We start from the raw sequence: 25,027 nt of genomic DNA, 5'->3' as shown, positions 1-25,027 counted from the left end.
CCGGGCGCCCTCGACGATGATCTTATGAATGACGTCAGGAGGGCCAGAGGAAGGGGATTCCGCACAAGCAAGGCACAGAGGCTGGAGTCAGGAATAGGGCAGTGGCTGGAGTGTACTGAGTGAGGGGGCAGTGGTAGGAAGTGCGTGAGGGAAGGCTGGAGACAATGGGGGGCACACGTGGGATCAGGGGGCAGGAGAGCCAGGTTTCCTGTGGCATGTTTGTATGGGATTAAGGGAGGATTGATCATCTGGTTGTTCTTGAGCTACAGTGGAATGAGATCGTTGGGCTTCTCGAATGTCTATGCAACACCATTTTAGACAATCAAATTGGTACCAAATGTGGTTGAATGGTTAAATCTATCCCTGATGCCTGCATGCAGTGTGGGATAGTGGTAGCAGTTTTTCAGTGTTTTATGAGAGAGGAGGGGTGGGGGAGAGCGGGCAGGGGGAGAGGGAGGAGAAGAACAATATGAGGATGCATCTGGGCTCACAGGGAAACAGATTCTGTAATCAATTACTGATATCTGCAACGGGCATGGGGAAGGAATAGTCAAGGTAGTCTTGCAATGAATTTTCTTTTCTTTTTTTTTTTTAAATTCTTTATTTAAATTCAATTTAGTTAACATACACTGTATTATTAGTTTCAGGGGTAGATTTTAGTGATTCGTCAGTTGCATATAATACCCAGTGCTCATTACGTCGAGTGCAATGAATTTTTTACCTTCTGTTTACTAACTAATTTATTTATTAATGATTTAACAAGTATCTATAAATGCTCCACCCAAATCTGTGGGTTCCCAGAAAGAGATAGCAGGCTGCAGTTAACTTCCAAGGGCCCCTGGGCTGAGAATCTGACCTCCCCCCATGAGACTCACCAACCCATCACCAACACTTCCTTCACCACACATTCCAGTCCCTCACCATATCTCTCATTCCAAGAAGCACAAAGGGCAGCCCTGGGGTTAACTGTGGGCTCCTTTATTGGTGGTTATGCCACATTTCCCCTCTGTTCTTCACAAAGGACCAAGTGATTAAGCAAAATGGCGGACAAGGTGTTTCTAAAAGCGATTAAACTTGAAAGACTCAATGAAAAAGACGAAGCAGGTTCTAAACTTGGTATATCCATCTTCCTCTGAAGATATTTCTCCTCCCCTGGAAAATGGAATCATAAGCCAGCATTCAGGTACTAGGTATGCACTGACTCAAAATGTAATGTGAATACCGAAGTATTGCATTGGGTTTCAAGACTGAATCAGAAGATGAGGCAGCAGAGCCGGGAGGGGTTAGACACCCCTGCCCCTCACCTGGCTCACGGGGCCTGGAAGCCACTGACCATGAGCGCCTTAACTTCACCTCTACTAATAGGTTTGGTGGAAGAGGGATCCGAAGAAGATAGTTGTGCTCTGGTGGACAGGAGTCAGAGGTAGGGCACTAAAAATGTTCCTCATTCTAGCCACAGCCTGGGGATGACTCGTGGGTATTTTTGGTTTTGGTTTTGGATTTGTTTTAGAGAAAGAGTGTGTGTGTGCAAGTAGGGGTTGAGGGGGAGGGAGAGGGAGAGAGTCATGAGCAGACTCTGTGCTGATCATGGAGCCTGACTCGAGGCTCGATCCCATGACCCTGAGATCATGACTCAAGCCAAAATCAAGAGACACTTAACTGACTGAGCCACCCAGGTACACCAACTTGTGGGTGTTTTTAAATATCCACCCTGTTAAGATGGTACCCAGAGGCCCAAGCCCACTCCTTTGCCTCTCCTCTGTTCTGGGAAGATAATTTTCGTAGCCAAGCCAAAATTCAGGAGGGGTCACTAATTTTGGTGTCACCCATAAGCCGCATGCCTCATAAGGGCAAGTATTTCTTTTTTCTTTTTTTTTTTAAAGATTTATTTATTTATTTTGAGAGAGTGAGAATGAGAGAGAGAGAGAGAGTACATGAGAGTGGGGAGGGTTAGAGGGAGAAGCAGGCCCCTCGCTGAGCAGGGAGCCCGATGCGGGACTCGATCCCGGGACTCCAGGATCATGACCTGAGCCGAAGGCAGTCGCTCAACCAACTGAGCCACCCAGGCACCCAAGGGCAAATATTTCTAGAAACACCCTGTCCACACATCTGATGAAAGGGCTTCTGTTTGTGTTTAAATCCCAGAACCACTGAGTGATTAGACCAGTGGACCCATGCAGGGGGTCTGGAGAGTTTCCACTCGCCTAAGGATACTGAAGCCAGAGGAAAGGGCTGGAAGGGGGAGTGAGGTTGGTCCTGCAGGGAGAGTTGAAGACTTATGTGTGGAGATGGGGGAGGGACCCACACAATGGAGAGCAGAAGTGACCCCCACCTTTTCCTCCTTTGGCTACTTAGTGATGGGGGTAGCAGATCAACAACCTGGTGCCATGTCCTCTGGGGACCGGAGAAATTCTGGTGGTCTCCTTTCAAGCTCATCTTTTCTTCTTACGTTCCAGTTTGAGAAATTCCATTTTCTTATCTTGCACACCCAAGGCCTCCTGGACCTAAAACTTGGCATGATACCTTTCTGGGTCTGAAGGAGTTTGTCCACCTCCTTCTAATTTGGGAAGCTGTTCTAGTCTCCCCCCACCCCCACTTCACCTCATCTCTGGGACGTGGAGCTCACCCTGCTGGAAGGACACAGCATTGCCCCAGGTATGTTACACGTCTCACCTTTGCATCAGCAATACACCCAGGTGTGGTCCCGGTCATAGTTGTAAGAGGTTGCGCACCACGTAAGGTTCTGCTTTGTGCCTTTGTCGGTACAGTTAAAATAATTTTTGTTTTTATAGTTGAATGGGAAGTGGCAGGGAAAGCCAGGAACCAAGGAGGAAATTCCTAGGGAGAAGAAGGGGATAGGACAGTGGTTACGCCTGTGCTTTTATGCTATGGTGAAGGCTTAGGCTTCAGAGCCCACCCTAAAATCAAAATTGGGTCCACAATGCCTGTGGGTGTGTTGTTTGGGCACTGCTCAGAGGTTCCCATTAGTGGAGAGAAATGCTGACCTAATCCTAAATATCATAGAGATTTTCTTCCCTGGGAAGCTATTTGGGTTTAGCTCAATGGGGTATGGAATGGGGAACGAGGGCAGAGTGAAAGCACAAGGGTTCCTGGCAGTGGGAGAGAGAAGGACAATGTCATGTCACCAAGGGAATCAGGGAGTGGAGTGGGAAGCATGGAGAGGACATATTACAGGGGCCCCTCTTTACTCACAGATCCTCAGTGTGTGAATTCGCCACTTGCTAAAATTTATTTGGAACCGAAATCAATACTGATGGGGCTTCTGCGGCCATGTGTGGACACACAACACCCATGTTCCTAGATGAAGCCCAGCAAGGCTGCACCCTGCCTTCTCCATGCAACTCTTGTGCTGTAGACAAGTGTTTAAAATGCCCAAGTGCAGGGGCGCCTGGGTGGCTCAGTGGTTAAGCGGCTGCCTTCGGCTCAGGTCATGATCCCAGGGTCCTGGGATCGAGCCCCGCATTGGGCTCCCCGCTCAGCGGGAAGCCTGCTTCTCCCTCTCCCTCTCCCTCTCCCCCTGCTTGTGTTCCGGCTCTCGCTGTCTCTGTCATATAAATAAATAAAAAATCTTTAAAAAAAAAAAATGCCCAAGTGCAGTGCTGAAGAGCTGTCCAGAGTCCTGAAGTGCAGGCAGTCTGGGATGTGCTTTATGGGAAAATAGTATAATATATTTACAGAGAAATGTTCTATTTTCCTTCCTTGAGGGCTTCCGCCCTGATCATCCACCAAATCTACATTTGTTCTCCTTTGTTAGCGAAATTATCCAAAACACGCAATGGCACCAAAAGATTGCCACATGACCTTTTCATGTCTTCCTAGAGCATTGTCTAAACAATCCCTTAGGGTCACCTGATTCTCTAGCTCAGTGTCAGCAAACTTTTTCTAGAAAGGGCCAGATGGTAGGTGTTTTCAACTGCCATGCCTCATACAGTCTTCTGTCTTTATATATGGGCCCTAAGATATGAATTTCAAATAATTTTTGTCTGTCACAAAATATGATCATTCTTTGGAATTTTTTCAACAATATAAAAATGTAAAAACGATTCTTAGGTTAGGGGCCAAAAGAAACATTGGCACAGATGTGGCCCATAGGAAGGATGGGGTTCACAGACCCCTGCTCTAGGGAAATAGGACTTTGTCTGACTTACTACCTGCTGTTGATTGGAAGCCCCAACTCTGGAACTTGTAGAAGACTGATACATCGTGAATGATTTTTGTTCAACAGAGATGCCAATGATTTCTGTCTGGTAGACAAGATAACCACAAAGATTTGATTGCCCTTTAGATGTTAATGGATTTTGTGGCTAACCTAACAATCTTGCTTGTGCTCAATATTCTTCTCTTCACTGACTTTATGTATTTCTTATAATGTCCCCTGAATTGGCTTACCTATCCTTCTAGTTCCCTTATTAATAGATTCTTTTCTTTAAGTAGGCTCCATGCCCAGTGTGGAGCCCAATGCAGGGCTTGATCTCATGACCCTAAGATCAAGACCTGAGATGAGATCAAAGGTTTGACACTTAACCAAATGAGCCACCCAGGCACCCCAGATTTTTTTAAACCTTAACATGTGCTTACTCTGTTTGTACAAGCAAGTATTTGGTGTTTCACATTTTGAAAATCTTATACTGACCCCTTTCTCTTGGATCTTCAACAGCCCATATTTTGCCCGTCACACAGTCGCATTATTTATGCTCTTTGCTCATCAGATCCATGGGGAAGAGACCCTGCATTACTTTTACCATATGCCCACATCCCAGCACGGTGTCTGGCACACAGTAGGGCTGGAGTAGGAGTTTGCTGAGTAAATGAATGAAGGAATCCACCCGTGTCCACCCAGTCCCCTTCCCCGGATTACTAGTGTCAGCACAGAGGCTCCACTTTCCATCCTCATCCATGTTTTCAGTGGTTGGGCACCAGAACTTGTTGCTTTCATCTTCAAGGCACTCAGAAATTGTGCTATTTCTGTAGATGGAGGGGAATATGCAGGGCTTGCTGAAAGAATTTCCCCCATACTCTGAAAATAATCATGGAAAGGTCACCGGGACAAGAAGAGACAACAAAAAGAGCTTCCATTTATCACACATGAACTAGGCGCCATGTTTTATCTCATGAAAAGCAACATAACGTTGAACGTGCCCAGTCGAATTCCTGGTGATGTTATTATGTCCGCTTTGCATACAAGTGAGCACCAAAACTGTCAACGACCACACATTACTGTCTACCTGAACAAAGGCTTTTGTGTTCCACAGGCTTCATCAACAGAGTTATCGTGAGATTTAAGGATAAGGTTGGTAGGGTTAGGGACACAAGTGATGGAGGGTTAGGGCAAAGACAAAATTAAGGTTCTATGTGGGACTAGGATTTTTTGAGTGCTAAGGGAAGAACATAATTAAGATTTTATACAGGAGTAAGTGTGCTCATGATAGGTGCCTCATGTGAATCTTCATCTCTATGGAGGCAACACTACTTAGTGAGAAAGCACGGCATCAGAGCCATATTGACTTGAATTCAAATCCTAACTCCGACATCACCTAGGAGCGTGACTTTGGATGGGACTTAATTTTACTGTGACCATTTATTGACCAGGGGAAAAAAAATAGCACCTCATAGAGCTTCCATGGAAAGATCCAATGGAAAGTTATATATAAAGATCCTGGATCAGAGTCTAATACAGAGAGGGCTCTAGACTGAATGGAGGTCATTAAGAAGTGAAGAGGTTATTAAGATGAAATGTTAAGGAAGGGTCCAGCACTTGGTGAATCTGCTTATTGACAATTCTGGCAACAGAAATACTTGAAAACCAATATCAGGACTACAGCCCATTGTTCTGGTTCTTAGGACAACTGGATTTTCCATGCTGACATTGGGGACTCGGGAGAACATGGCCTCAGGACATTCCTGTCTCCTGCAGTTGTCCTAATGTATTCTCCAAGAAGACCCTTGATTCCTAGAAGTATTACTCCCATTGCTCTGCTTTCCCCTGTGCCATCGTCCCCTCAGTAGGATCATTGCTATCTCCCCTCCTTCCCACCAAACACCCCATCCCTGCTCTAGTGCCTCACCATTGGTTTCACAGTATTTCCATTGCTGCTTCTCATCAAAGCTGGAGGTGACAGAGCACCACAGCCTTCCAAGGAAGCTGCCCTCCATGATGCAGCTGTTATGCGACCTTCCTCGATAGACGAAGGGGAAGATGCATCGCGGGTAATCTGTACAGAAAAGAGCCCGTGAGTGGTTTGAATTTCTCCAGCCATTCACGGGACAGTCATTTAATCATCCATCTATCCATCCATCCATCCATCCATCCATCAGCCACCAAAGTACAGGACAAACATCAAGTCTGGAAGAGATTTTATTCATTCATTGCATCAAGCATTTCATAAAGAAAGGCTTTTCCTGTACTTTCACCCTCAAAGCTTCCCCAATAGTGTTCCCAATCTCAACCATGGCGCCCCCACATACTGCACAAACAAACAACATACTTCACTGTGTCTTAAAAATGAATCTCTTAGAATCAGCAGAAGACATATAGGAATCAAATCAAGACAAAGTATTTTGATGGTTTATGACCAACAGATGAAGTCAAGACCTTGACATACAAAAGAATGTTGCCATTAAAAAAAATGTCAAGGGTGCCTGGGTGGCTCAGTTGGTTAAGCGACTGCCTTCGGCTCAGGTCATGATCCTGGAGTCCCGGGATCGAGTCCCGCATCGGGCTCCCTGCTCGGCAGGGAGTCTGCTTCTCCCTCTGACCCTCTTCCCTCTCGTGCTCTCTCTCTCTCTATCTCATTCTCTCTCTCAAATAAATAAATAAAAATCTTTAAAAAAAGGTCAAATATCAGAGAAGTCAAATACAGTAAAATTATCATTTAGGTGTTGGTGCCTTATTGCAACTCCCATAGATAGATTGAATTTTCCATCACAAATGTAGTACTACAAATATAGTTTTGAATATTATGTTTATAGTGGGTGGATTTACTCACAGTAAGTGAGGGAGTCAGGGTCATTTGGAAATGATGGAGGGGTTTTCATAGATGAAGGGATGAAGGAAGTCTTCCTTGAGCAGGTGGCATTTGAGAAGAGGTTCTCACAATGTGGAGAAGCCAGCCACGCAAAAATTGGGGAGAATTGAGGTCCAAGCAGAGGGAATGAAAGTGTGAAGAGTTCAAAGACAGGAAGGAGTTCAGAATATTCAAGAAGCATGACAATTAGTGTAGCTGGATCTCAGCAGGCAAGGAAGGGAGTGGGAAAAGATGAGCATAGAAAGGGCAATGTCATGTAGAGCTTTGCAGACCAAGGTGAAGGGTCTCCCCCTCCTCACCCCCCTCCCCTCCTCCTCCCCCTTCTTCTTCATCCTATTGAATTGTAGGAGTTCTCTTGGATATTTCAGATATTAACCCATTATCAGATACATGATTTGCAAATATTTTCTCCCCTTCCATGGTTGCCTGTTCATTTTATTGATGGTTTCTTTTGCTATACAGAAGTTTTGTAGTTTGATGTAGTCCCACTTGTTTATTTTTGCTTTTGTTGCCTTTGATTTTGGTGTCAAATCCAAAAAAAATAAAATCATTGCCAAAACTGATGTCTCACAGCTTTACCCCCATGTTTTCTTACGAGAGTTCTGTGGTTTCTCATCTTATGTTCAAGTCTTCAATCATTTTGAGTTACTTTTGTGTGTGGTGTAAGGTAGGGATCCAGTTTATTATTTTGCATGTGGCTGTACAGTTTTCCCAACACCACTTGATGAAGAGATTGTCCTTTCCCCATTACATATTCTTGGCTCCTTTGTCATAAATTAATTAACCATATATGCCTTAGTTTATTTCTGTTCCATTGATCCATGTGTCTGTTTTTATGCCAATACCATACTGTTTTTATTACTATAGCTTTGTAATATAGTCTGAAATCAGGAAGTGTGATATCTCCTGCTTTGTTTTTCTTTCTCAGTATTGCATTGGCTATCCAGGGGTCAGGATATTCTTCTAAGTGTGCAGGCAAGCCAGAGGGACACGAGCAGGGAAGTAGCATTGCCTGACTTCACATTCCAAAAAAGTTTCTTTGACTGATGTGTGGAGAATCGGTTACAGGGAGGTGAGGGGGATTTGGGGAGACCAGTTAGCAAATTTTGGCAGGCAGAGTTGATGGTGATTCGGAGAAGGATGGAAGCAGAGGGAGCAGGTTCTTCCCAGAAGCTGAAGCTAGGATCTATTTTGAAGGCAAAATTAAGTCTAGTTGGTGGGTTACACACAGGGTGGGAAGGAAAGAATTAGGGATGACTCTGTTTTTCTATTTACACAGTGGTGGCACCTTGTCCGTATTGAGGAAGCCTGCAAACGAGCAGAAAAGCCTCTGCACAGTAGTATATGTCTAAGTGATATGAATATCTTAAGCTAGCATTGTTAGGGATTGACATGGACACCTGTTTCTGATATTGCTATTCCACTCACGAGGAGAAGCGTCCTGTGTCTCCTGTGAGGCATTACTGGGAAATACCCATGGAAAACCACTTCTCCACCGCTGTGTAAGGGGAAGACGTCAGGGTAAGGGTAAGGCTAAGATGTTAAAGCTATTCGCAAGTAGTGTGATACCCACCAGTGTGGGTCCAAAGAGCAGTGCTTGGTTCAGGAGCCAGAGCTGAGGGAGGAGATGCAAAAAGCATACCTTCATCTATTCAGGAGCCCTCAGTGATATGGCTGAAAGAGGTTTAATCAAATGCAGGTTGTTGACTCTCTAGGCCTTAATTGTGTCTAGTATATGCACTTTTGGCAGAGTTTTGTCCCCTTTTGTACATCTTATGCATGTTCGGGGACCTCTTTTCCAGAATTAAAAAAAAAAAAACCACTCTAATTTTCAGATTCAGTTTCAACCAGTTGATCTTGATTTACATTGTTTGAACTGGAGCAATATTTTCAATCAGAGATAGTATTGCTTCCAGGTTTGGTTTGTTTTTTTCAGCATAATGGGGCTTCTTTGTAGTCATTTTTAGCTCTTACAATCAAAGAGATTCTGCTTGGAGGTACAAGCATCTGGCCACTTTTTAATATCTTTTAGGTTAGTTATTATCATGCGTGCTTAATTATTTTATTATCAATTTGCTTCATTTTATTTCTTATATATTATGTTGATTTATTTTGAAATTATGAATTTAGAATAGGCAATGTTCTTTATAAATTTTATTTCAGGATAGTAAAAGGGATGTTATATTTATTATCAAAGGGAGAATTTGATCTAAGGGAGTCAAGAACAGTGGTAAGAGAGAAAAGTAAGTCCTAAATATTCAAAAGCCGGTTAGTAGTAGGAACAATTAAAATGTCCAACAATAGGGTATTGGTTAAAACAAAATGCCTTTTGTCTTGTGCACAAAAGATAGAAATCATATAATTGCAAAAATGTCTTGGGCTTTGAGAAAAAAGTAAACAGAGTCTCTCAAATCCCTTCTCTGTTATAATGTTTCTGTTTTTCCTTATCAATTTAGAAAATCAAGAAAGAGACAAAGAATATGGTGGTTCAGAGAATACCATTTTCAACACTATCATTGTTAACATTATTATTCATTACTAGTATTCAGTGTTTAGCCTCCTGCAGCATTTCTATGCACACACACATATATCATAACCCGTCTTCAAAAATATGATCATATTGGGGCGCCTGGGTGGCTCAGTCAGTTAAGCGGCTGCCTTCGGCTCAGGGTCCTGGGATCGAGCCCCACATCGGGCTCCCTGCTCAGCAGGGAGCCTGCTTCTCCCTCTCCCACTCCCCCTGCTTGTGTTCCCTCTCTCACTGGTCTCTCTCTGTCAAATAAATAAATAAAATATTTTTAAAAAACAGAAAAAAATATGATCATATTATACAAATCCACACATTTTCTTTTGTGACTCATCATTTGAGGAGGCCTGCTGAGGGGACAGCATGGCACCACTCACCATCCGCCATGCAGTACTTCCACTGCCCGTCATAAATGGCTCTGGTTGCACACCAAGGGGAGAGGCTATTGGTTTTGATGCAAGAAAAGTAAGAAGACCCCTTGTAGATGAAGGGAAAGGCACATGAATCTTTCTGATCTGGAAGACAGAGAGACAAAACAGAGGGGCTTCGTCACAATGAATGAGCCAAGGATGAGTCTTGGTTTGGTTCTCATGGCGGGCAGGGGGGGTCTGAAGGTGACACGTAAAGTCTTAGCCCCCAGCTTTCTCGTGACATACAAGGGCATGTCCAGTTTATGTTGAGACCAAGAGTATCGGGAAGGAGTCTCATAAACCATGAAAACAACTGGGATAAAGTTTTCCTCCAGACCATCAGAGTGCTGTCAATGTCACAGAAAACACATTTGGTAAAGGTCATGAGATCACAGTAGGTAATGAAAGGACACACATTAAATAATTCTGAAAAGCAATTGCATTTTGCAATGCTCTTTTCAATCCTGATGACACAAAAAAGAAAGCTTCATTTTAATGCTAGTATTTCTCTACTATGTCTCTAATTCTTAATAATCTCCCTTTTTAACAACAACAACAAAAAGAGGGCAGGACTCAGGCTCAAAGCCTTATTGGGACAATAGCATCTAGTAGAATGTAATAATAGGATTTTGTTTTCATAGTATTTATTTTTGTTTGCAATTTCTATTTATGGCAAGTAGTAGCATTTTTACAGATTACAGAGCTGATGTTAACTATTCTTTAAAATGAGGGTGTTGGGTGCCTGGGTGGCTCAGTTGGTTAAGCGACTGCCTTGGGCTCAGGTCATGATCCTGGAGTCCCGGGATCGAGTCCCGCATCGGGCTCCCTGCTCGGCGGGGAGTCTGCTTCTCCCTCTGATCTTCTTCCCTCTCGTGCGCTCTCTCTCTCTCTCATTCTCTCTCTCAAGTAAATAAATAAAATATTGAAAAAATAAAAAAAAATAAAATAAGGGTGTTAAAGTGAAGAAGAGATCACATCTAAAGAGGAAGGTCAAGCAAATGATAGTGCTGGTGACGTGCAGATATGGTAAATACCGAGGGGGTGGTACTTGGATGAGTAAAGTTGGAGAAATGCAACCCTTGGCCTTCGCATTCCTCAGTGTGAGGACGGGGACTTTGTCTTTGACACAGTGTTTCCTCGGAAACTAGAATAGTGACTTGCTCATAGTAGATGCTTAAGAAAAAACTGACATAATGAAGATATAAGTTCAGAAAATGCCACATGAAAAAAAGCAAAACGGGTTTCTTTAATGAAGGATTCATCAAAAGGGTCAATATGCAAATGAGAGTTGAATTAACAAGAGGAGGATGGAGTATGTCAAATTGTCCTTTTCCTCCTTTTCCTTGAGAGCTTTGGAGACTGACGGTCCCTAAAACGCATCTTAAGAAATTCTATTCTAGCCCAAATTCTTCATGGAGAAGGAAGTGAAGACCCATGTAAGATAAGGAATCATTTCAACTTAATGCCTTTTTTTTTTTTGAGCAGAACTAGAATTTTTAAAAATATTTTATTTATTTATTCATGAGGGAGAGAGAGAGAGAGAGAGAGAAGCAGAGGGAGAAGCAGGCTCCCAAGGAGCAGGGAGCCTGATGCGGGACTCGATCCCAGGACCCTGGGATCATGACCTGAGCCGAAGGCAGACGCTCAACCATCTGAGCCACCCAGGCGCCCGAGAACTAGAATTTTTTATCTAATGGTCCAGGATCCTAGCTTTTCTCTTTGCCTTCATCCCGTCATTCCCTCCTCCCTTCCCTTTCTCCCTCCTTCAAAGATATAATGAAGGCTTACTATGACTAAGACATTCTGATAGGTTATGTGCATGCACACACACGTGTGTGTGTGCATGCGCATGCTCGTGTTCCAAACATGGTGAGGCAAAGCTTCCATGGACTCACTAAAACCTATCTTCTTTTTCTTTCTGGGCTCCTAGCTCGAACCCATTTTTTGGCCTCTCTTATAGTTAGGTGGGGCCACGTGACTCAGTTACAACCCATGGAATGTGGGTGGAAATGATGTTCACCATTTCCTTGCTCAGAAAAGTCCCAAGAAAACCTCCATGCTCCTTTCTTCCTCTGCCAGCTGGATATATAGAGCCATGGTTCTTGAAGGAGAAGGGGACGTTAGACAATGTTTGGAGAAATATTGGTTGTTACAATTGGGAGAAGGGGGAGCTGGTAGCTGTGCTCCTGGGATCTACTGGGCAGAGGCTGGGGATGTTGCTAAACATTTTACCATGCACAGGTTCCAGAACAAAATCATCTGGCCCCAAATGTCAATAGTGCCCAGGTTGAGAAACTCAGATAAAGAGGACGCTGCAGAGAACATTGAGGCTCTCGGGGATAGAGGAGCCATGATATGGAAGGGTCCTGTGTCTCTGAATCACAACGAAAGAGGCTTCCCACCAAACATCCACACTGAAGTGCTAGAAGAGTTTGACGTGAACTCTACTGAGTTCAGCCACTGACATTTGGAGATAGCCTGTTACCAATACAGATGAATAAGACATCCTCTCTATCTTCAACCTTGTAGCCCCATCTCTTCTGGATCAGATTCCTACCTTGTATAATCTGACCTAAGCCACCATAAGGGTGAATGAAAGATGTACCGGGAGAGGGTGGGAAAGGCAGACCTCCAGCTTTGAGTTTCACCAATGGGTCGATGCAAGTAGGGGCCCTTAAGTCACATTGCGTGGTCCACCTCTGAGTCTCAGAACTTTCCAGTCTTGGTTTTATAAAGTTGAAACCAGTTAATATCTGGAAAGTGCTTAGAAGAGTACCTGGAACATGACTGCTACTCAACAAATGTTAGCAATCATCACCATCACCGTCATCATTGTCATCAGTGATGCTCAGTCATGGACACCACCGGTATGTATGATGCTGGGAGGGCAGGCAGATGCCCCCTTGACACAGGATTAAGATTATTCTTGGGAGTTGTTAGTAAGAATCCACACATAATAGATACTATTAGCCATCTGCAAAGTAATCCAGCAGATGGTCTAATCTTCTTAACTGGGTTAAAATCCTCCATAATCTGGGCCCTGCCGACCTCTCTGTTCTCACTGTCTGATTAACATTTCCTCGACCTTCCTCCATGCTTCTTTCTTGTCTTTGACATTTGGCTCATGCCCTTCATCCTGTTCTTTTCTCTCTTCCTAGCCTTACTCCCCATTACTCAACCATACGACTTGATTCAGTCTGGATCAATACTCTTCTGCACTCTTATAATGCTCTGAGTCAATCTCTATAAACGTACTTACCAAATATTTAAAGAACATAGTTATCTGTTTACATGTCTATCACTCCTGTTTGCTGAGAGCTCTCTGATTATAGAGCATGAGTTTTATTTATTGCTATGTTTCTGGCCCATCGCATGGTGCCTGGCATTTGGAAATCACTCAATAAATGTGTATCAAATAAATTAGCCCATAAATATGTGCAGAGGAGACTTAGGGATGCCAAGTTTTGCCACAGGAATGTGGGTGTGGTCTCAGGAAGGTATGACCAGAATGAGACAAGAACTGAAAAAGCTGGTATTGTTCCCTGACTGAATAAACTGTGGGTTCTTAGCCTTTTTGGGACTCATCAGTTCTTTTGAGAAGCCAGAGCTTCTCTCAGGGAAAATGCTCACACCTCCCTATGGCAGAGACTGCTGTGTGTTCAAAACCAGCTTCATCTTCCTCCTAAATGTACTGCTAAAAAACACATTTCCCAGACTCCCTTGCAGCTAAGCATCCTGTGAGTTCTGGCCAGTGGAAGTGGGAGAAAATGACAGCTATCACTTCCTGGCCAAAAAAAAAAAAAAAAAAAAAAAAGCCTCCTCCAAGATCATCAGACTCTTGATCTTTGTCTATCAGCTCCAAGCAAAGACTCCACAGAACACCCTAAAGCCCTCGGGGATGGTGGAACCCCACGGTGGAAGGTGCATGGACCCCTGCTGACCAGACGCATCCTCATTGGACTTTATAGGAAGGAGAAATAAAATGATTTGTGTTAAGCTGCTATAGTTTGGAGTTTGTCTGTGTCAATATCTGTTCTCACTACCCTGATAAATACACACCCTTTTTTATACCAATCCAGGGTTTCATGGACTCTAGTGTTTGCCCGGTGACCTCATATTAGGAATCTCTGGAATATAGAATGTGATCATTGAAAAAGGACTTCGTGGAATCCAAGGGCATGAAAACAGGAGTGTTTCTTGAGGGACTCCTGGGTGGCTCAACCTCTGCCTTCGGCTCAGGTCATGATCCCAGGGTCCTGGGATTGAGTCCCACATCGGGCTCCCTGCTCCTTGGAAGCCTGCTTATGCTCTCTCTCTCTCTCTCTAATAAATAAATAAAATCTTTTTAAAAAAGAGTGTTTCTTGAGCCTATCCAAGGGAGAGGGCTCATCAGACGGAAAAGGATTTTAATTGTAGAGAATTGTTTCACCCTAGCTTGAGTGAACTATATATAACCAGGGTCTCTCTTTGTTCTGCTTCTGTGCTTACCATACGATCTTTGGCTGTTTGATTTAGATTCCTAGATATATCAAGAGCATAGCCTCACACCCACTAGAATGGCCACTTTTTTTTTTTTTTTTTAGCAGAAAACAACAAATGTTGGCAAGGATGTGGAGAAATTAGAAACTTATGCACTGTTGATGGGAATGTAAAATGGTGTAGCTGCTTTGGAAAACAGTATGGCATTTCCTCAAAAAATTAAACATAGAATTACCATATGACCCAGCAATTCCCCTTCTGGGTCTATCCCCAAAAGAATTGAAAGTGGGTTCTCAAAGAAGTATTTGTAACACTCAATGGTTAGAGCAGTATTATTCACAATAGCCAAAAGGTAGAAACCATCCAAGTCCATCAATGGATGAGTGGATAAACAAAAGGTGGTATGTACATGTGTGTATCACACACACAGTGGAATATCATTCAGCCCTAAAGGGAAAGGGAATTCTGACAGCTGTTACAACATGGATGAATCTTGAGGACATTATGCCGAGTGACATAAGCCAGTCACAAAAAGACAAGTACTGTTTGATTCCACTTTCATGAGGTATCAGAGCGGTCGAATTCATGGAGAAAGAAAGTAGAATGGTGGTTGCCGGGGCTGAAGGGAGGGGGAGGTGCAAGTCATTGAATAGGTACAGAGTTTTAGTTTTGCAGGCTGAAAAGAGCACTGGCTATTGGTTGTACAACCATGTGAATGTACTTCTATGGAACTGTGCACTTCAAAATGTGCACTTCAACTGGCTATTGGTTGTACAACCATGTGAATGTACTTCTATGGAACTGTGCACTTCAAAATGGTACTTCTATGGAAATGTGCACTTCAAAATGTTAAGATTGTAAATTTTATGTTCTGAGCATTTTACCACAATTTAAGAAAGAGAGTGGAGGGTCTAAGTTGGAGTCTGAAGACTCAATCCATTGGAATTATAGAACGCCCCCCCTTTTTTTAGAGAGAGAGAGTGAACACGCAAGTGGTGGGGGAGGGGCAAGGGAGAGGGAGAGAATCTCAGGCAGGCTCCGCGCCCAGCTCAGAGCCCAACATGAGGCTCAATCTCACAGACCTGAGCCAAAATCCAGAGGCCTCACCAACTGAGGCACCCAAGCGCCCCTAGAGCCCCCCTTTTAATTAACATATATGCACTTCCCTTCCATGTGCTGAGCATCATGAAAGGTGCTTGGGTCCATTACAGCAACCACCCACTTATCCAGGGTCTCGCTTTCCTTGTTTTCAGTTGTCTGCGGTCAAGGCACTCCAGAAGCAGATGATTCTCTATCTCCTCCTTACCTGAATCTAGGAATCCTTGCTTTGACCCATTCACTCTTTCTGATTTCCAAATCCTCCGCATCATTTTCCAGTATACTCACTTCCACTTGTCTCATGGGAGTAGAGGAGGAAGGTTGTCCATCCTAACATGTAACTGGACCACGGGGTCATCTCAACAGGCCTCTTCTTTCTGGACTGAAGGAAGACAAAAAATGTATTTATTTATGTATTATTATTTTTAAAGATTTTATTTATTTATTTAACAGAGAGAGACAGCGAGAGAGGGAACACAAGCAGGGGGAGTGGGAGAGGGAGAAGCAGTCTTCCCGCTGAGCAGGGAGCCCGATGCGGGGCTTGATCCTGGGATCCTGGGATCATGACCTGAGCCGAAGGCAGATGCTTTACCGACTGAGCCACCCAGGTGCCCCTCTTTTTTATTTTTTTAAAAAAAGATTTTATTTATTTATTTGACAGAGGAGACACAGCTAGAGAGGGAATACAAGCAGGGGGAGTGGGAGAGGGAGAAGCAGGCTTCCTGCTGGGCAGGGAGCCCGATGCGGGCCTCGATCCCAGGACCCTGGGACCATGACCTGAGCCGAAGGCAGACGCTTAACGACTGAGCCACCCAGGTGCCCCCCCAAAATTTTTTTAAAAGCTTTTATTTATTTGAGAGAGAGAGAGTGCGTGCATAAGTGGGGGGCAGGGGCAGAGGGAAAAGGAGAAGCCGACTCTCTGCTGAGCAGGGAGCCTGACACGGGGCTAGATCCCAGGACCTCAAGATCATGACCCCGGCTGAAGGCAGACGCTCAACCAACTGAGCCACCCAGAGCCCCAGGAAGACAAAAATTTTGCTCCTATGGCTTCCTTCTTCTTCCACTAACTCCCAGGTTTGGTGTCATGCAGGCCATTTTACTTTCTACCCCTAGAGGGCAGTGAAGAATAATTTGCTCTTACAGGAAAGAAAAAATATATACACTGTCATTATGGAGGGGTCGGTGTGATGGGAAGGAGAAATGTTGCATTTGTTGAGCATTTACTGTATTCCAGGCTACACGCTCAACACACAGTACGCCTTTTGGTTCTCACAAATGAAATGATAGCTATTTTAATCCCATTTTACAGATGAGGAAGCTGAGGCTCAGAGAAGCCAAGTGATCTGCCTGAGATGGTTACGCAGAGAGGAAATGGCAGGATTCTAATGCACGTAGATGGCTCCAAAGGCTCTACTCATCATGGGGATCTTAACCATAGCCTTAAACCCTCCTCATGGATCACACCCATCTCCAGCGGGATATGAAAGTACCTTAATGATCAGCATTTACCATCCTCCCCAGACATAATTTCTATTTGCCTCTGTGCCATTTCCTTAATGACACATGGATACGCCATTTTCCACAGAAACAACAACTCAGGGTTGGAATCGGTGGTCTGCTTTTGTCTTGAGACTCAGTTACCATTACCGCTTCTGCTGGCTACCGGTTATTGAGCGCCTACTGTATGCCACCTTCTAACGACCTGATGAGCAGGCATGATCAGCTCTGTTTACGGAAGAGCGAAACCAAGATATGGGAGGTTAAGTAACTTATCCAAGCACCGCAGATGGTAGGTGACGGACCTCGGGTTCAACGGCAAACCTGTCTACACCAGTGTCAGAGTTCTCAAGCTCCATAAACCACTTCCCATCTGTGGGTCTTTGTTTCCTCACCTGCAGAGCATAGGTTAATAATTCCTGCCTCTGGGGGAGGCCGCGAGGATCCAGGCAGATCCTGATGCAAAAGTGTGTTTCCGTTGTAAATTGTTAGTTTTGTTTATGAATAATTAAGGCAAAGATCAGGGCAGCTCAGGGGAGACATCAGATGGCAACAAATCTGGATGGTGGGTTGGGGGAGGAAAAAAAATAGACCAAGGCCGTAGATTCAGGTCCTCGAACAGGTAGGTGGCGCCACTGAGCACCCGGGTCTCAGAGCACACCTTTTCACTTGGCTTTCCTGCTACATATGGGAGCATTTTCTGATTTCTTTTGTTATTTTTAACCACAGCACAATGCCCCAAACTTGCTTTTCCTGAGTGATGTCTCATTCACTGCCTACCTGCTCATGACTAACTCCGACTGCTGGTTCAGACCATGGAGTTGGACTCATCTTTGATTGTGGAGGCTAGCTGGTCCTGGTTGAAATCCTGACTCTACCATTTCCCACCTGGGTGACCTTCAGAAGTTACTTAAATTCTCCAAGCCTTAGCTTCATCATCTAAAAAATGGGGATACTGGGGCACCTGGGCGGCTCAGTCGGTTAAGCATCTGCCTTCCGCTCAGGTCATGATCCCGGGGTCCTAGGATTAAGCCTCACATTGGCTCCCTGCTCAGCGGGGAGTCTGCCCCTCCCCCTGCCCACCCTCTTTCTCTCAAATAAATAAATAAAATATTTTTAAAAAATAGGGATACTAATCCTACCTACCATTAGGTAGGCTTGTTATGATGATTCGCTGAGATCATAAAAAAATAACAGGTAATACTCATTGAGTGCTATACGTGATTCTAAATTCATTATGATCCTGATAATAACCCAAAGGAGGGGCCCTAGTATTACCCCCATTGCACATTTGGGGAAGTGGAGGCACAGGGAACTTAAGCATCTTGGTGAGGATCACAAACCTCGAAAGCGATGGGGCTCCTACCTGAACCCTGACAACCTAACTCCAGAAACTGGGCTCTTGGCTGCTATGCCATGCTGTCTTCAGGCTTCCTGTGGGACCTCATGTGTGCTAAGCACTCCAGAAATGTCAGCTGAAATCATCATTCGTACCAGACCTCTCCAGGCAAATTTCACTTCTGAGTGTCAAGACTGTATTTTCACCTGCCCCCCCCAGGTACGTCCATCTAGATCGCCCCTCAAGCACCTCACATTCCAAGACTGGGCTCCTGATGTAAAGCCCCAAATATCCCCACCCACCGCCCCCCCCACAACTTAACTTAGTTGCACTGTGTTTGCTATGGTTTGAATGTTTGTGTCTCCCCCAAATTCATATGTTGGGATCTTAACCCCCAAGGTGTTGGCAGTAGGAGGTGGGGTCTTCGGGAGTGATGAGGTCATGAGGGTGAAGCCTCATGAGTGGGGTTAGTGACCCTGTAAAAAGGACCCCAGAGAACCCCCTTGCCCTTTTCACCACGCGAAGACTCAGTGAGAAGATGATTGTCTACCACAAAGTGGGTTTTCCCCAGACCCTGAATCTGCCGGTGCCACGGTCTTGAACTTCCCGGACAATAGAACCACGAGAAATACATTTCCGTTATTTCTAAGCCCCGCCCGCTGTTCTTGCCCCTCCCCCAAGTCGTCACCCCAAGAGTAAAGCTTTCTCCTCCCTCAGAGAGCAGGCATCAAACCCCATGGTTTCTACTTCCTGAAGGGCTCTTGAACCCAGCGCCTTCTCTCTGTCTCTCCTGCTCCTGCAAAGTCCCCAGACAGTGGTCATGTTCCGTCAAGGATGTCCTGGCCTCCAGGCTCTCCCTGTCCCATCCACAGGGCTGCTGATCGGGCCTCTCTTGGTGCTTGCTTTTAAGCATTCATTTAAATATTACTGAGTCCGCACGGTGCGTGGTCTGCAGGGCTAGGGGATAAGCGCGAGCAGCTCATGAGACAGGCCTGGCCCCTGCCTTCGTGGGGCTGGCCGTCTGCTAAGGAGACCGACAGGAAGGGAATAAACCAGAGACAAGCATGGAACTCTTGCTTGTGATTGTGGCTCCAAAGGAGGAGGACCAAGGTTGCCATAAGGAATAACTGGGGCAAGGTGACTTCTGGTCAGAAGGCCAGGGGAGGCTCTTCTGAGAAGATGACACAGAAACAGACCTGCAGGAAGAATGGGATGTAGACATGAGGGGAGCCTGGGGCAGTGGCAGCTCATCTGGGCCGAAGAGGCAGGATGCGAGAGAGCTAGATGTATTTAAGGAACGACTGGGCCAGAGCAGGGAGGAGTGAAGCCTGAGATGCTTGGTGAGGTGGATGGGGCAGGACCCTGCAGAGCCTCCCTTAGATTCTAAATGCAAATGGAAGCCACTGGAGAGATTAAAGTGGGGGCAAGTGGCATCCTTTAATTCACAATTCTCCATCACTTCCAAATGCAAACCACAGTCCATACCACGGCCTTCCCCGCAAAGCTCATTCTTTATCACTCTTGTTCTCCTTTGATCCGCTCCAGCTACACTAAGCTTTTCAGGGCTTCTAGCACAGTCCAGGTTTCCTTCCACCTCAGGACCTTTGCACTTTCTCTTCTCTCTGCCTGGATGCTCCCCCCACCCCCAGGTATCTGCATGGCTTGCTTCTTTGTGCCATAAAGGATGTTGTACAATGCAAGGAGCCGATACGGACTGATATTCTGGAATGTTAATGGGCCTCCTTGGATCAGGACATGGATATTAATAGAAAATATTTGGGGGTGGTTCAAGACAATGGTTGAACTGTAAAGTGAGCCGTAATAGCCAGACACCCACGTCTGGAACATTCAGGTTAGAACCAAGTCATTCCCTGAGCACTGGCGCATTCAAATGCTGTGGAGAACCCTTTGTCCTGGGCCGTGGGGTAGTTGGAGTTGGCATCCTGCCGTTGTCACCATATTTTTGATGGATAGGATCTCTGAGAAGTGAGAATGAGCAGCTAAGTACAGCTGTGAGACTCTCCATTTAAAATTTTTTACCATAGATATGTATGACTTTCATAATTAAAAATAATAATTATGTATATGCCTCCATATACATATACGTGTGTATACATTACAGGTGTGTATACATACACATACACACAAATATGCACACATTATACACATATGTACAGGTACATGGATGCACACATGCTCACACACTCACGTGCAAATAGTCAAAATTTGGGAAAACAAAAAAGAGCATCCTGGATGAAGCAATATGAGGCCATTTAAAATTATAAAATTAGGGGCGCCTGGGTGGCTCAGTTGTTAAGCGTCTGCCTTCGGCCCAGGTCATGATCCCAGGGTCCTGGGATCGAGCCCCGCACTGGGCTCCCTGCTCCGCGGGAACCCTGCTTCTCCCTCTCCCACTCCCCCTGCTTGTGTTCCCTCTCTCGCTGTGTCTCTCTTTATCAAATAAATAAATGAAATCTTTTTAAAAAATAAAATTCAATAAAATTATGAAATAAAAAATCTATATAGATGGCTGGCTTTAGAATGGATTAATTTTCAGAAGTAGCTGTTATGGACCAGATCTAGCAAACAGGCATAGAGCAAAGCACAGTGCTAGGGGCCCCCTGGTACCCACATTTCACAGGGATTAAGAGCCTGTGTGGATGTTTCACTGGTAGCTGGCAGAGTGACGATGAGCAAGGCACTTACTCATCCATAAAATGGGAATCATACCTACTCCGCAGAGCCTTTGGAAAAACCAAATCAGATAAAAGATATAAAATACTTAGCACAGCGTCTGCTATAAAGATCACAGTAAATGTTGGCCATTATGACAATGATGATGATGATGATGATAGCATTAGCCAGTCTTCTCTTCACCATGCTAGGCCTGCGGTAATTAATTCATTAAGTAAGTTTATTTGGGGAATGTTCTATGATTTTCTTCTTTCTTTTACTTTTTGTTATTTATTATCTTCCAAACTTCTCTGAAAATGTTACCTTCTAGGGGTGCCTGGGTGGTTCAGTCGGTTAAGCATCTGCCTTAGGCTCAGGTTATGATCCCAGGGTCCTGGGATCGAGCCCCACATCAGGCTCCGTGCTCCGCAGGAAGCCTGCTTCTCCCTTTCTCTCTCTGCTTGCTCCCTCAGCTTGTGCACGCTCTCTCTCTCTCTCTCTCCGTCAAATAAATAAAATATTTTTTTATAATGTTACCTTCTAGGAAATACTTTCTCTGCTTAATGATATACTTCATTGTTAATAACATTTTATCCATCCTTCCGCCCACCCATCCATACATCCATCCATACATCCATCCGTCATCCATCTATCCATCTATCCATTCTTCCATCCTTCCATCCATTCATCCATCTTTCCACCCATCCACCCATCCATCATCCATCCATCCATCCATTCTTTCACCATTCACTTTTTTATCCATCCGTCTAATAAGTATTCCAGAACCCTACATCTATATAGAACAGTGGCAACTACCAAGAGGAACTGGACGTGATTTCTGACCTCAATAGTCAGAGATGAGACATGGGCACCAAAATCTGTCACCCAACATGGAACAGCCATGCCAAGTAGTATTAAGGTGCTAAAAGGGTCACCAGGGGGCAGCCTAGCCCACCTCCCCAGCTTGCTGGTTCTCTTGAGCCACAAATGTCACAGCGGAGCCATGAGAAGAGAATGGCGCCCAACCGACCACGGTTCATAGCCCACCTCTCCCATTTATCTACTGGGTGGCCTTGGGAAGATCATTTGACCTCTCTGATCTCCAGTTTTCACGTTCTCATCTGTTAAGTGGAGATAAAAATCCAACTATGGAAGCTATTGTGGGTATTAGAGGAGCTCATGGGTGTAGTGTGGCTTCAAAATACTGAGTCCTTCCACTCCTTGGCAGTAGATAATGACTCCATATGTGAAACAAAGCCTCAGTGTGAGACCCCCTTACATACACACAAACATCCCTTCTATTACGTATTCAGGCCTCCTTTGGAGGGAAGAGTGACAGGATCTCAGAAAGATGTCTGAATCTCAGCTTTCTCCTCCATGAAACGGGGAGGGTGAGCCTTACCTTAGAGGGATGGTGCAAAGATTCATGGGACCATGAAGACAGTAATTGACTACCAGGAACTTAATAAGCAATTTGTCCAGGCTAGTTCTCTTTTCTTCCAACTCTTTTCCCCAAACTTGGGGTACAGACAGCCTTCCGTAGCTTTACATAGCTCATGCAGCCTGAAGCCATCCAGAGGTGGCTTCACCCACCTCTTTGAGTTTCTTAACAGAAACAGGAATCTGCCCCCATGATCCCCTTCCCCACTTTCTTTGGCCTTTCTTTCCCAGAGCTCCAGAGTACTGTCCAGTATGGCAGCCACCAGCCATTTCTGGCTCTTAGGCACTTGAAATGTGGTGAGTTCTCATTGCCCCATGTTGTAAGTGTAAAACACTTACTGGGCTCTGAAGATGAAGTATGAAAAAGAAAAGCATATAAATATCTCATTAAATTTTTTGGTGTTGATCATATGCTAAATGACAATATTTTGGATATCATGGTTCAACAAAAATATAATATAAATAAACCGCACTTGTTCTTCCATTTTTTTTTAAATATGGCTACTATAAAACTTACAATGATATGGCTCGTGTTATATTTCCTGCAGAGGACAGGGCTGCTCTAAACCCTCCTTCTTTGCTGTGGGGGCCCCCGGGTCCCACTTCTCACACCCCTCCCAAGTTTCTAGGTTGAGGTGTACCTTTGAGAGAGTTCTTCCTGGCCCTAGCTGTCTCCACGAGCCCTCTTTGAGGTTGTGCTCCCCAAATCTCTGGATTATTTGGGGACAGGCCCGACCGTTTTGGCCCCAACCTGTCTGTAGGAAGACACTGCCACTCCCCAAAGAAGGGTTTTCTGTGAGTGGTTACAATCAGGGTAGTTTGGTTGGGCTAGTCCCATAGTTAATGATGCCCCAAGATGAGCTTATGCATATCCACGAGGCCCGTAAAATCCAATCATGTGTATATTAATAGGATCTTGCAGGGGCTGGGGTCATGAGCAGGAATATTAATGAACAGAGGAGAAAGTGCTCCTGGATATGCAGCTACAAGGAAGTGGACAGGTTTTAGGTGAATAATGTGAGATCAAGAGCCCTAGAACTTTCTAGTGGGAAGGGGCGCGTGGGTGAATCGAAACCACCAGCTCTCTGAGACACATCATCTCATTTTTCCTCATTTTTAAATTCTGTTGTTCTACCACTCTGAAAATTCTGTAAGAAGTCCACAGCCCTGTCTTGGTATCTTTCAGGACTGACACCATAGAGATTTACCAAATATTACCGTTGATCACACGTAGGACCCCTTGGTTTTAAGGATGAGGAAATGGAGGCACAGATGTGCTCAGGGACTTGCCAAAACCATACAGCAAACAGCTGGGGAAAATGGAACTTGGAGGAGCTGAGCCTGGGGTCTCATTTTCCAGTCACTTTGGTGCCAGGTTCTCATCTCACAGGTTTGGGGGTTTCTGGATAAGAGGTTTACGGTCTCCGTCTTCTGACATGGTGGCCTCCTTCCCATCTTCCAGTTCCTGTCTGTCTCTGCCTTTCCTTCTTTCTCTATGTCATGGAGATCCACTCTCTCTCAGACTCTCCTGTACCATCTTTCTTCTCCCCCTCTCTTTTGCTCTCCGGGTCGTCTCCTTTTCCCTCCTCTTTATCTCTCTCTGTCTCTGGATTTTGTTCAGTCTCTGTGTGTCATTCTGACTTGAATGTCTCACTGTATATATATGTACACTCATGTGCATGGATATATACATGTGTGTGTGTATCCATAAATACGTGCATTTGGCTCTGCCTTTCTCTCTTTTTCTCTCTTAGTCCATCAGCCTGCCTCTTTCTCTCTCAACCATGCCTTATTTTATTTGTTTTTTTAAGATTTTATTCGTCAGTCATCTCTATGCCCAACATGGGTCTCAAAACCACAACCCCGAGATCAAGAGCCATGTGCTCTACCAACAGAGCCAGCCAGGCACCCCCAAGCTCTCCTTATTTTAAAATAGGAATGTATATTGGAATCACTGGAGAGATTTTAAGAATAAAGACTCCCAGGCTCCAGCATAGACCTATTGGCATTTGTAATTTTTTAACAGCTTTATTGCGATATAACTGAACATGTTTACTGCCTGATGACAAGTTTGGAGATATGCATATACCTGTGAAACCATAACCACAATCAAGGTAACAACATGTCCATCACCTCCAAAAGCTCCCTCCTGTCCCTTTGTGTTTGTGTGCAATGTGTTTGCTTTGTGTGCAAGAACACTCAATGTGAGAGCTCTCCTCTTAACGAACTATTAAGTGCACAGTACAGTGTTGTCAGCTACAGACACTAGGTTAGCTAGAGACAGCACATCTCCAGAACATAACTCATCTTGCTCAACTTTATACACACTGAACGACAACTTTAGAGACCTCATCTCTGCATTGGAATCACTGATCGAAAGGGAGCCCCGAGCCCTCTTGGGGCGTCTTCCAGCACCACTCTCTCTCACACACACAGAGTGAGTTGCCGTCCTCTTTGCTAGGACCCCAGCAGGGCTCTCTACTTCAAAAAGCCTTTGCTGGTACTATCCATTCTTGCT

At 44.8% G+C, this 25,027-nt stretch overlaps 1 protein-coding gene across 3 annotated transcripts; it reads right to left on the bottom strand.

Annotated features, from left to right (window-relative positions):
* Window positions 1–730: 730 nt before the first annotated feature.
* ELSPBP1 (epididymal sperm binding protein 1) lies at window positions 731–18,990 on the bottom strand. Of its 3 annotated transcripts, XM_027619864.2 has the most exons (7): window positions 15,849–15,939; window positions 14,043–14,110; window positions 9,951–10,088; window positions 6,087–6,233; window positions 4,880–5,038; window positions 2,674–2,838; window positions 731–1,152 (listed from the first exon to the last, which is right to left on the bottom strand). In XM_027619864.2, exons 2-6 carry the CDS (start codon window positions 14,068–14,070, stop codon window positions 2,681–2,683), a joined length of 630 nt encoding a protein of 209 aa, XP_027475665.1. In that variant the 5' UTR covers window positions 14,071–14,110; window positions 15,849–15,939; the 3' UTR covers window positions 731–1,152; window positions 2,674–2,680. The 3 variants fall into 3 exon arrangements, with proteins under 3 accessions (XP_027475665.1, XP_027475663.2, XP_027475662.2); XM_027619862.2 differs by lacking the exons at window positions 731–1,152; window positions 14,043–14,110 and adding an exon at window positions 18,947–18,990 and having other exon boundaries at window positions 2,681–2,838; window positions 15,849–15,942; XM_027619861.2 differs by lacking the exons at window positions 731–1,152; window positions 14,043–14,110 and adding an exon at window positions 17,453–17,587 and having other exon boundaries at window positions 2,681–2,838; window positions 15,849–15,942.
* Window positions 18,991–25,027: the final 6,037 nt, after the last annotated feature.

The sequence above is a fragment of the Zalophus californianus genome, chromosome 17, assembly GCF_009762305.2.
Source record: "Zalophus californianus isolate mZalCal1 chromosome 17, mZalCal1.pri.v2, whole genome shotgun sequence".
NCBI classification, from domain to species: domain Eukaryota; kingdom Metazoa; phylum Chordata; class Mammalia; order Carnivora; family Otariidae; genus Zalophus; species Zalophus californianus.
Note: the sequence above shows the minus strand (reverse complement) of the source record. Positions and strands in the feature narration are given on the sequence as shown.

Coding starts and splice junctions, on each gene's coding strand:
- ELSPBP1 (XM_027619862.2), bottom strand. CDS start 15,918: ATGACCCCGTGGTCCAGTTACATGTTAGGATGGACAACCTTCCTCCTC. Junction 6,234..9,950: donor GAAGTACTGCATGGCGGATG/GTGAGTGGTGCC, acceptor TTTTCTGTACAG/ATTACCCGCGATGCATCTTC. Junction 5,039..6,086: donor GAAATACTGTGAAACCAATG/GTGAGGCACTAG, acceptor GATTATTTTCAG/AGTATGGGGGAAATTCTTTC.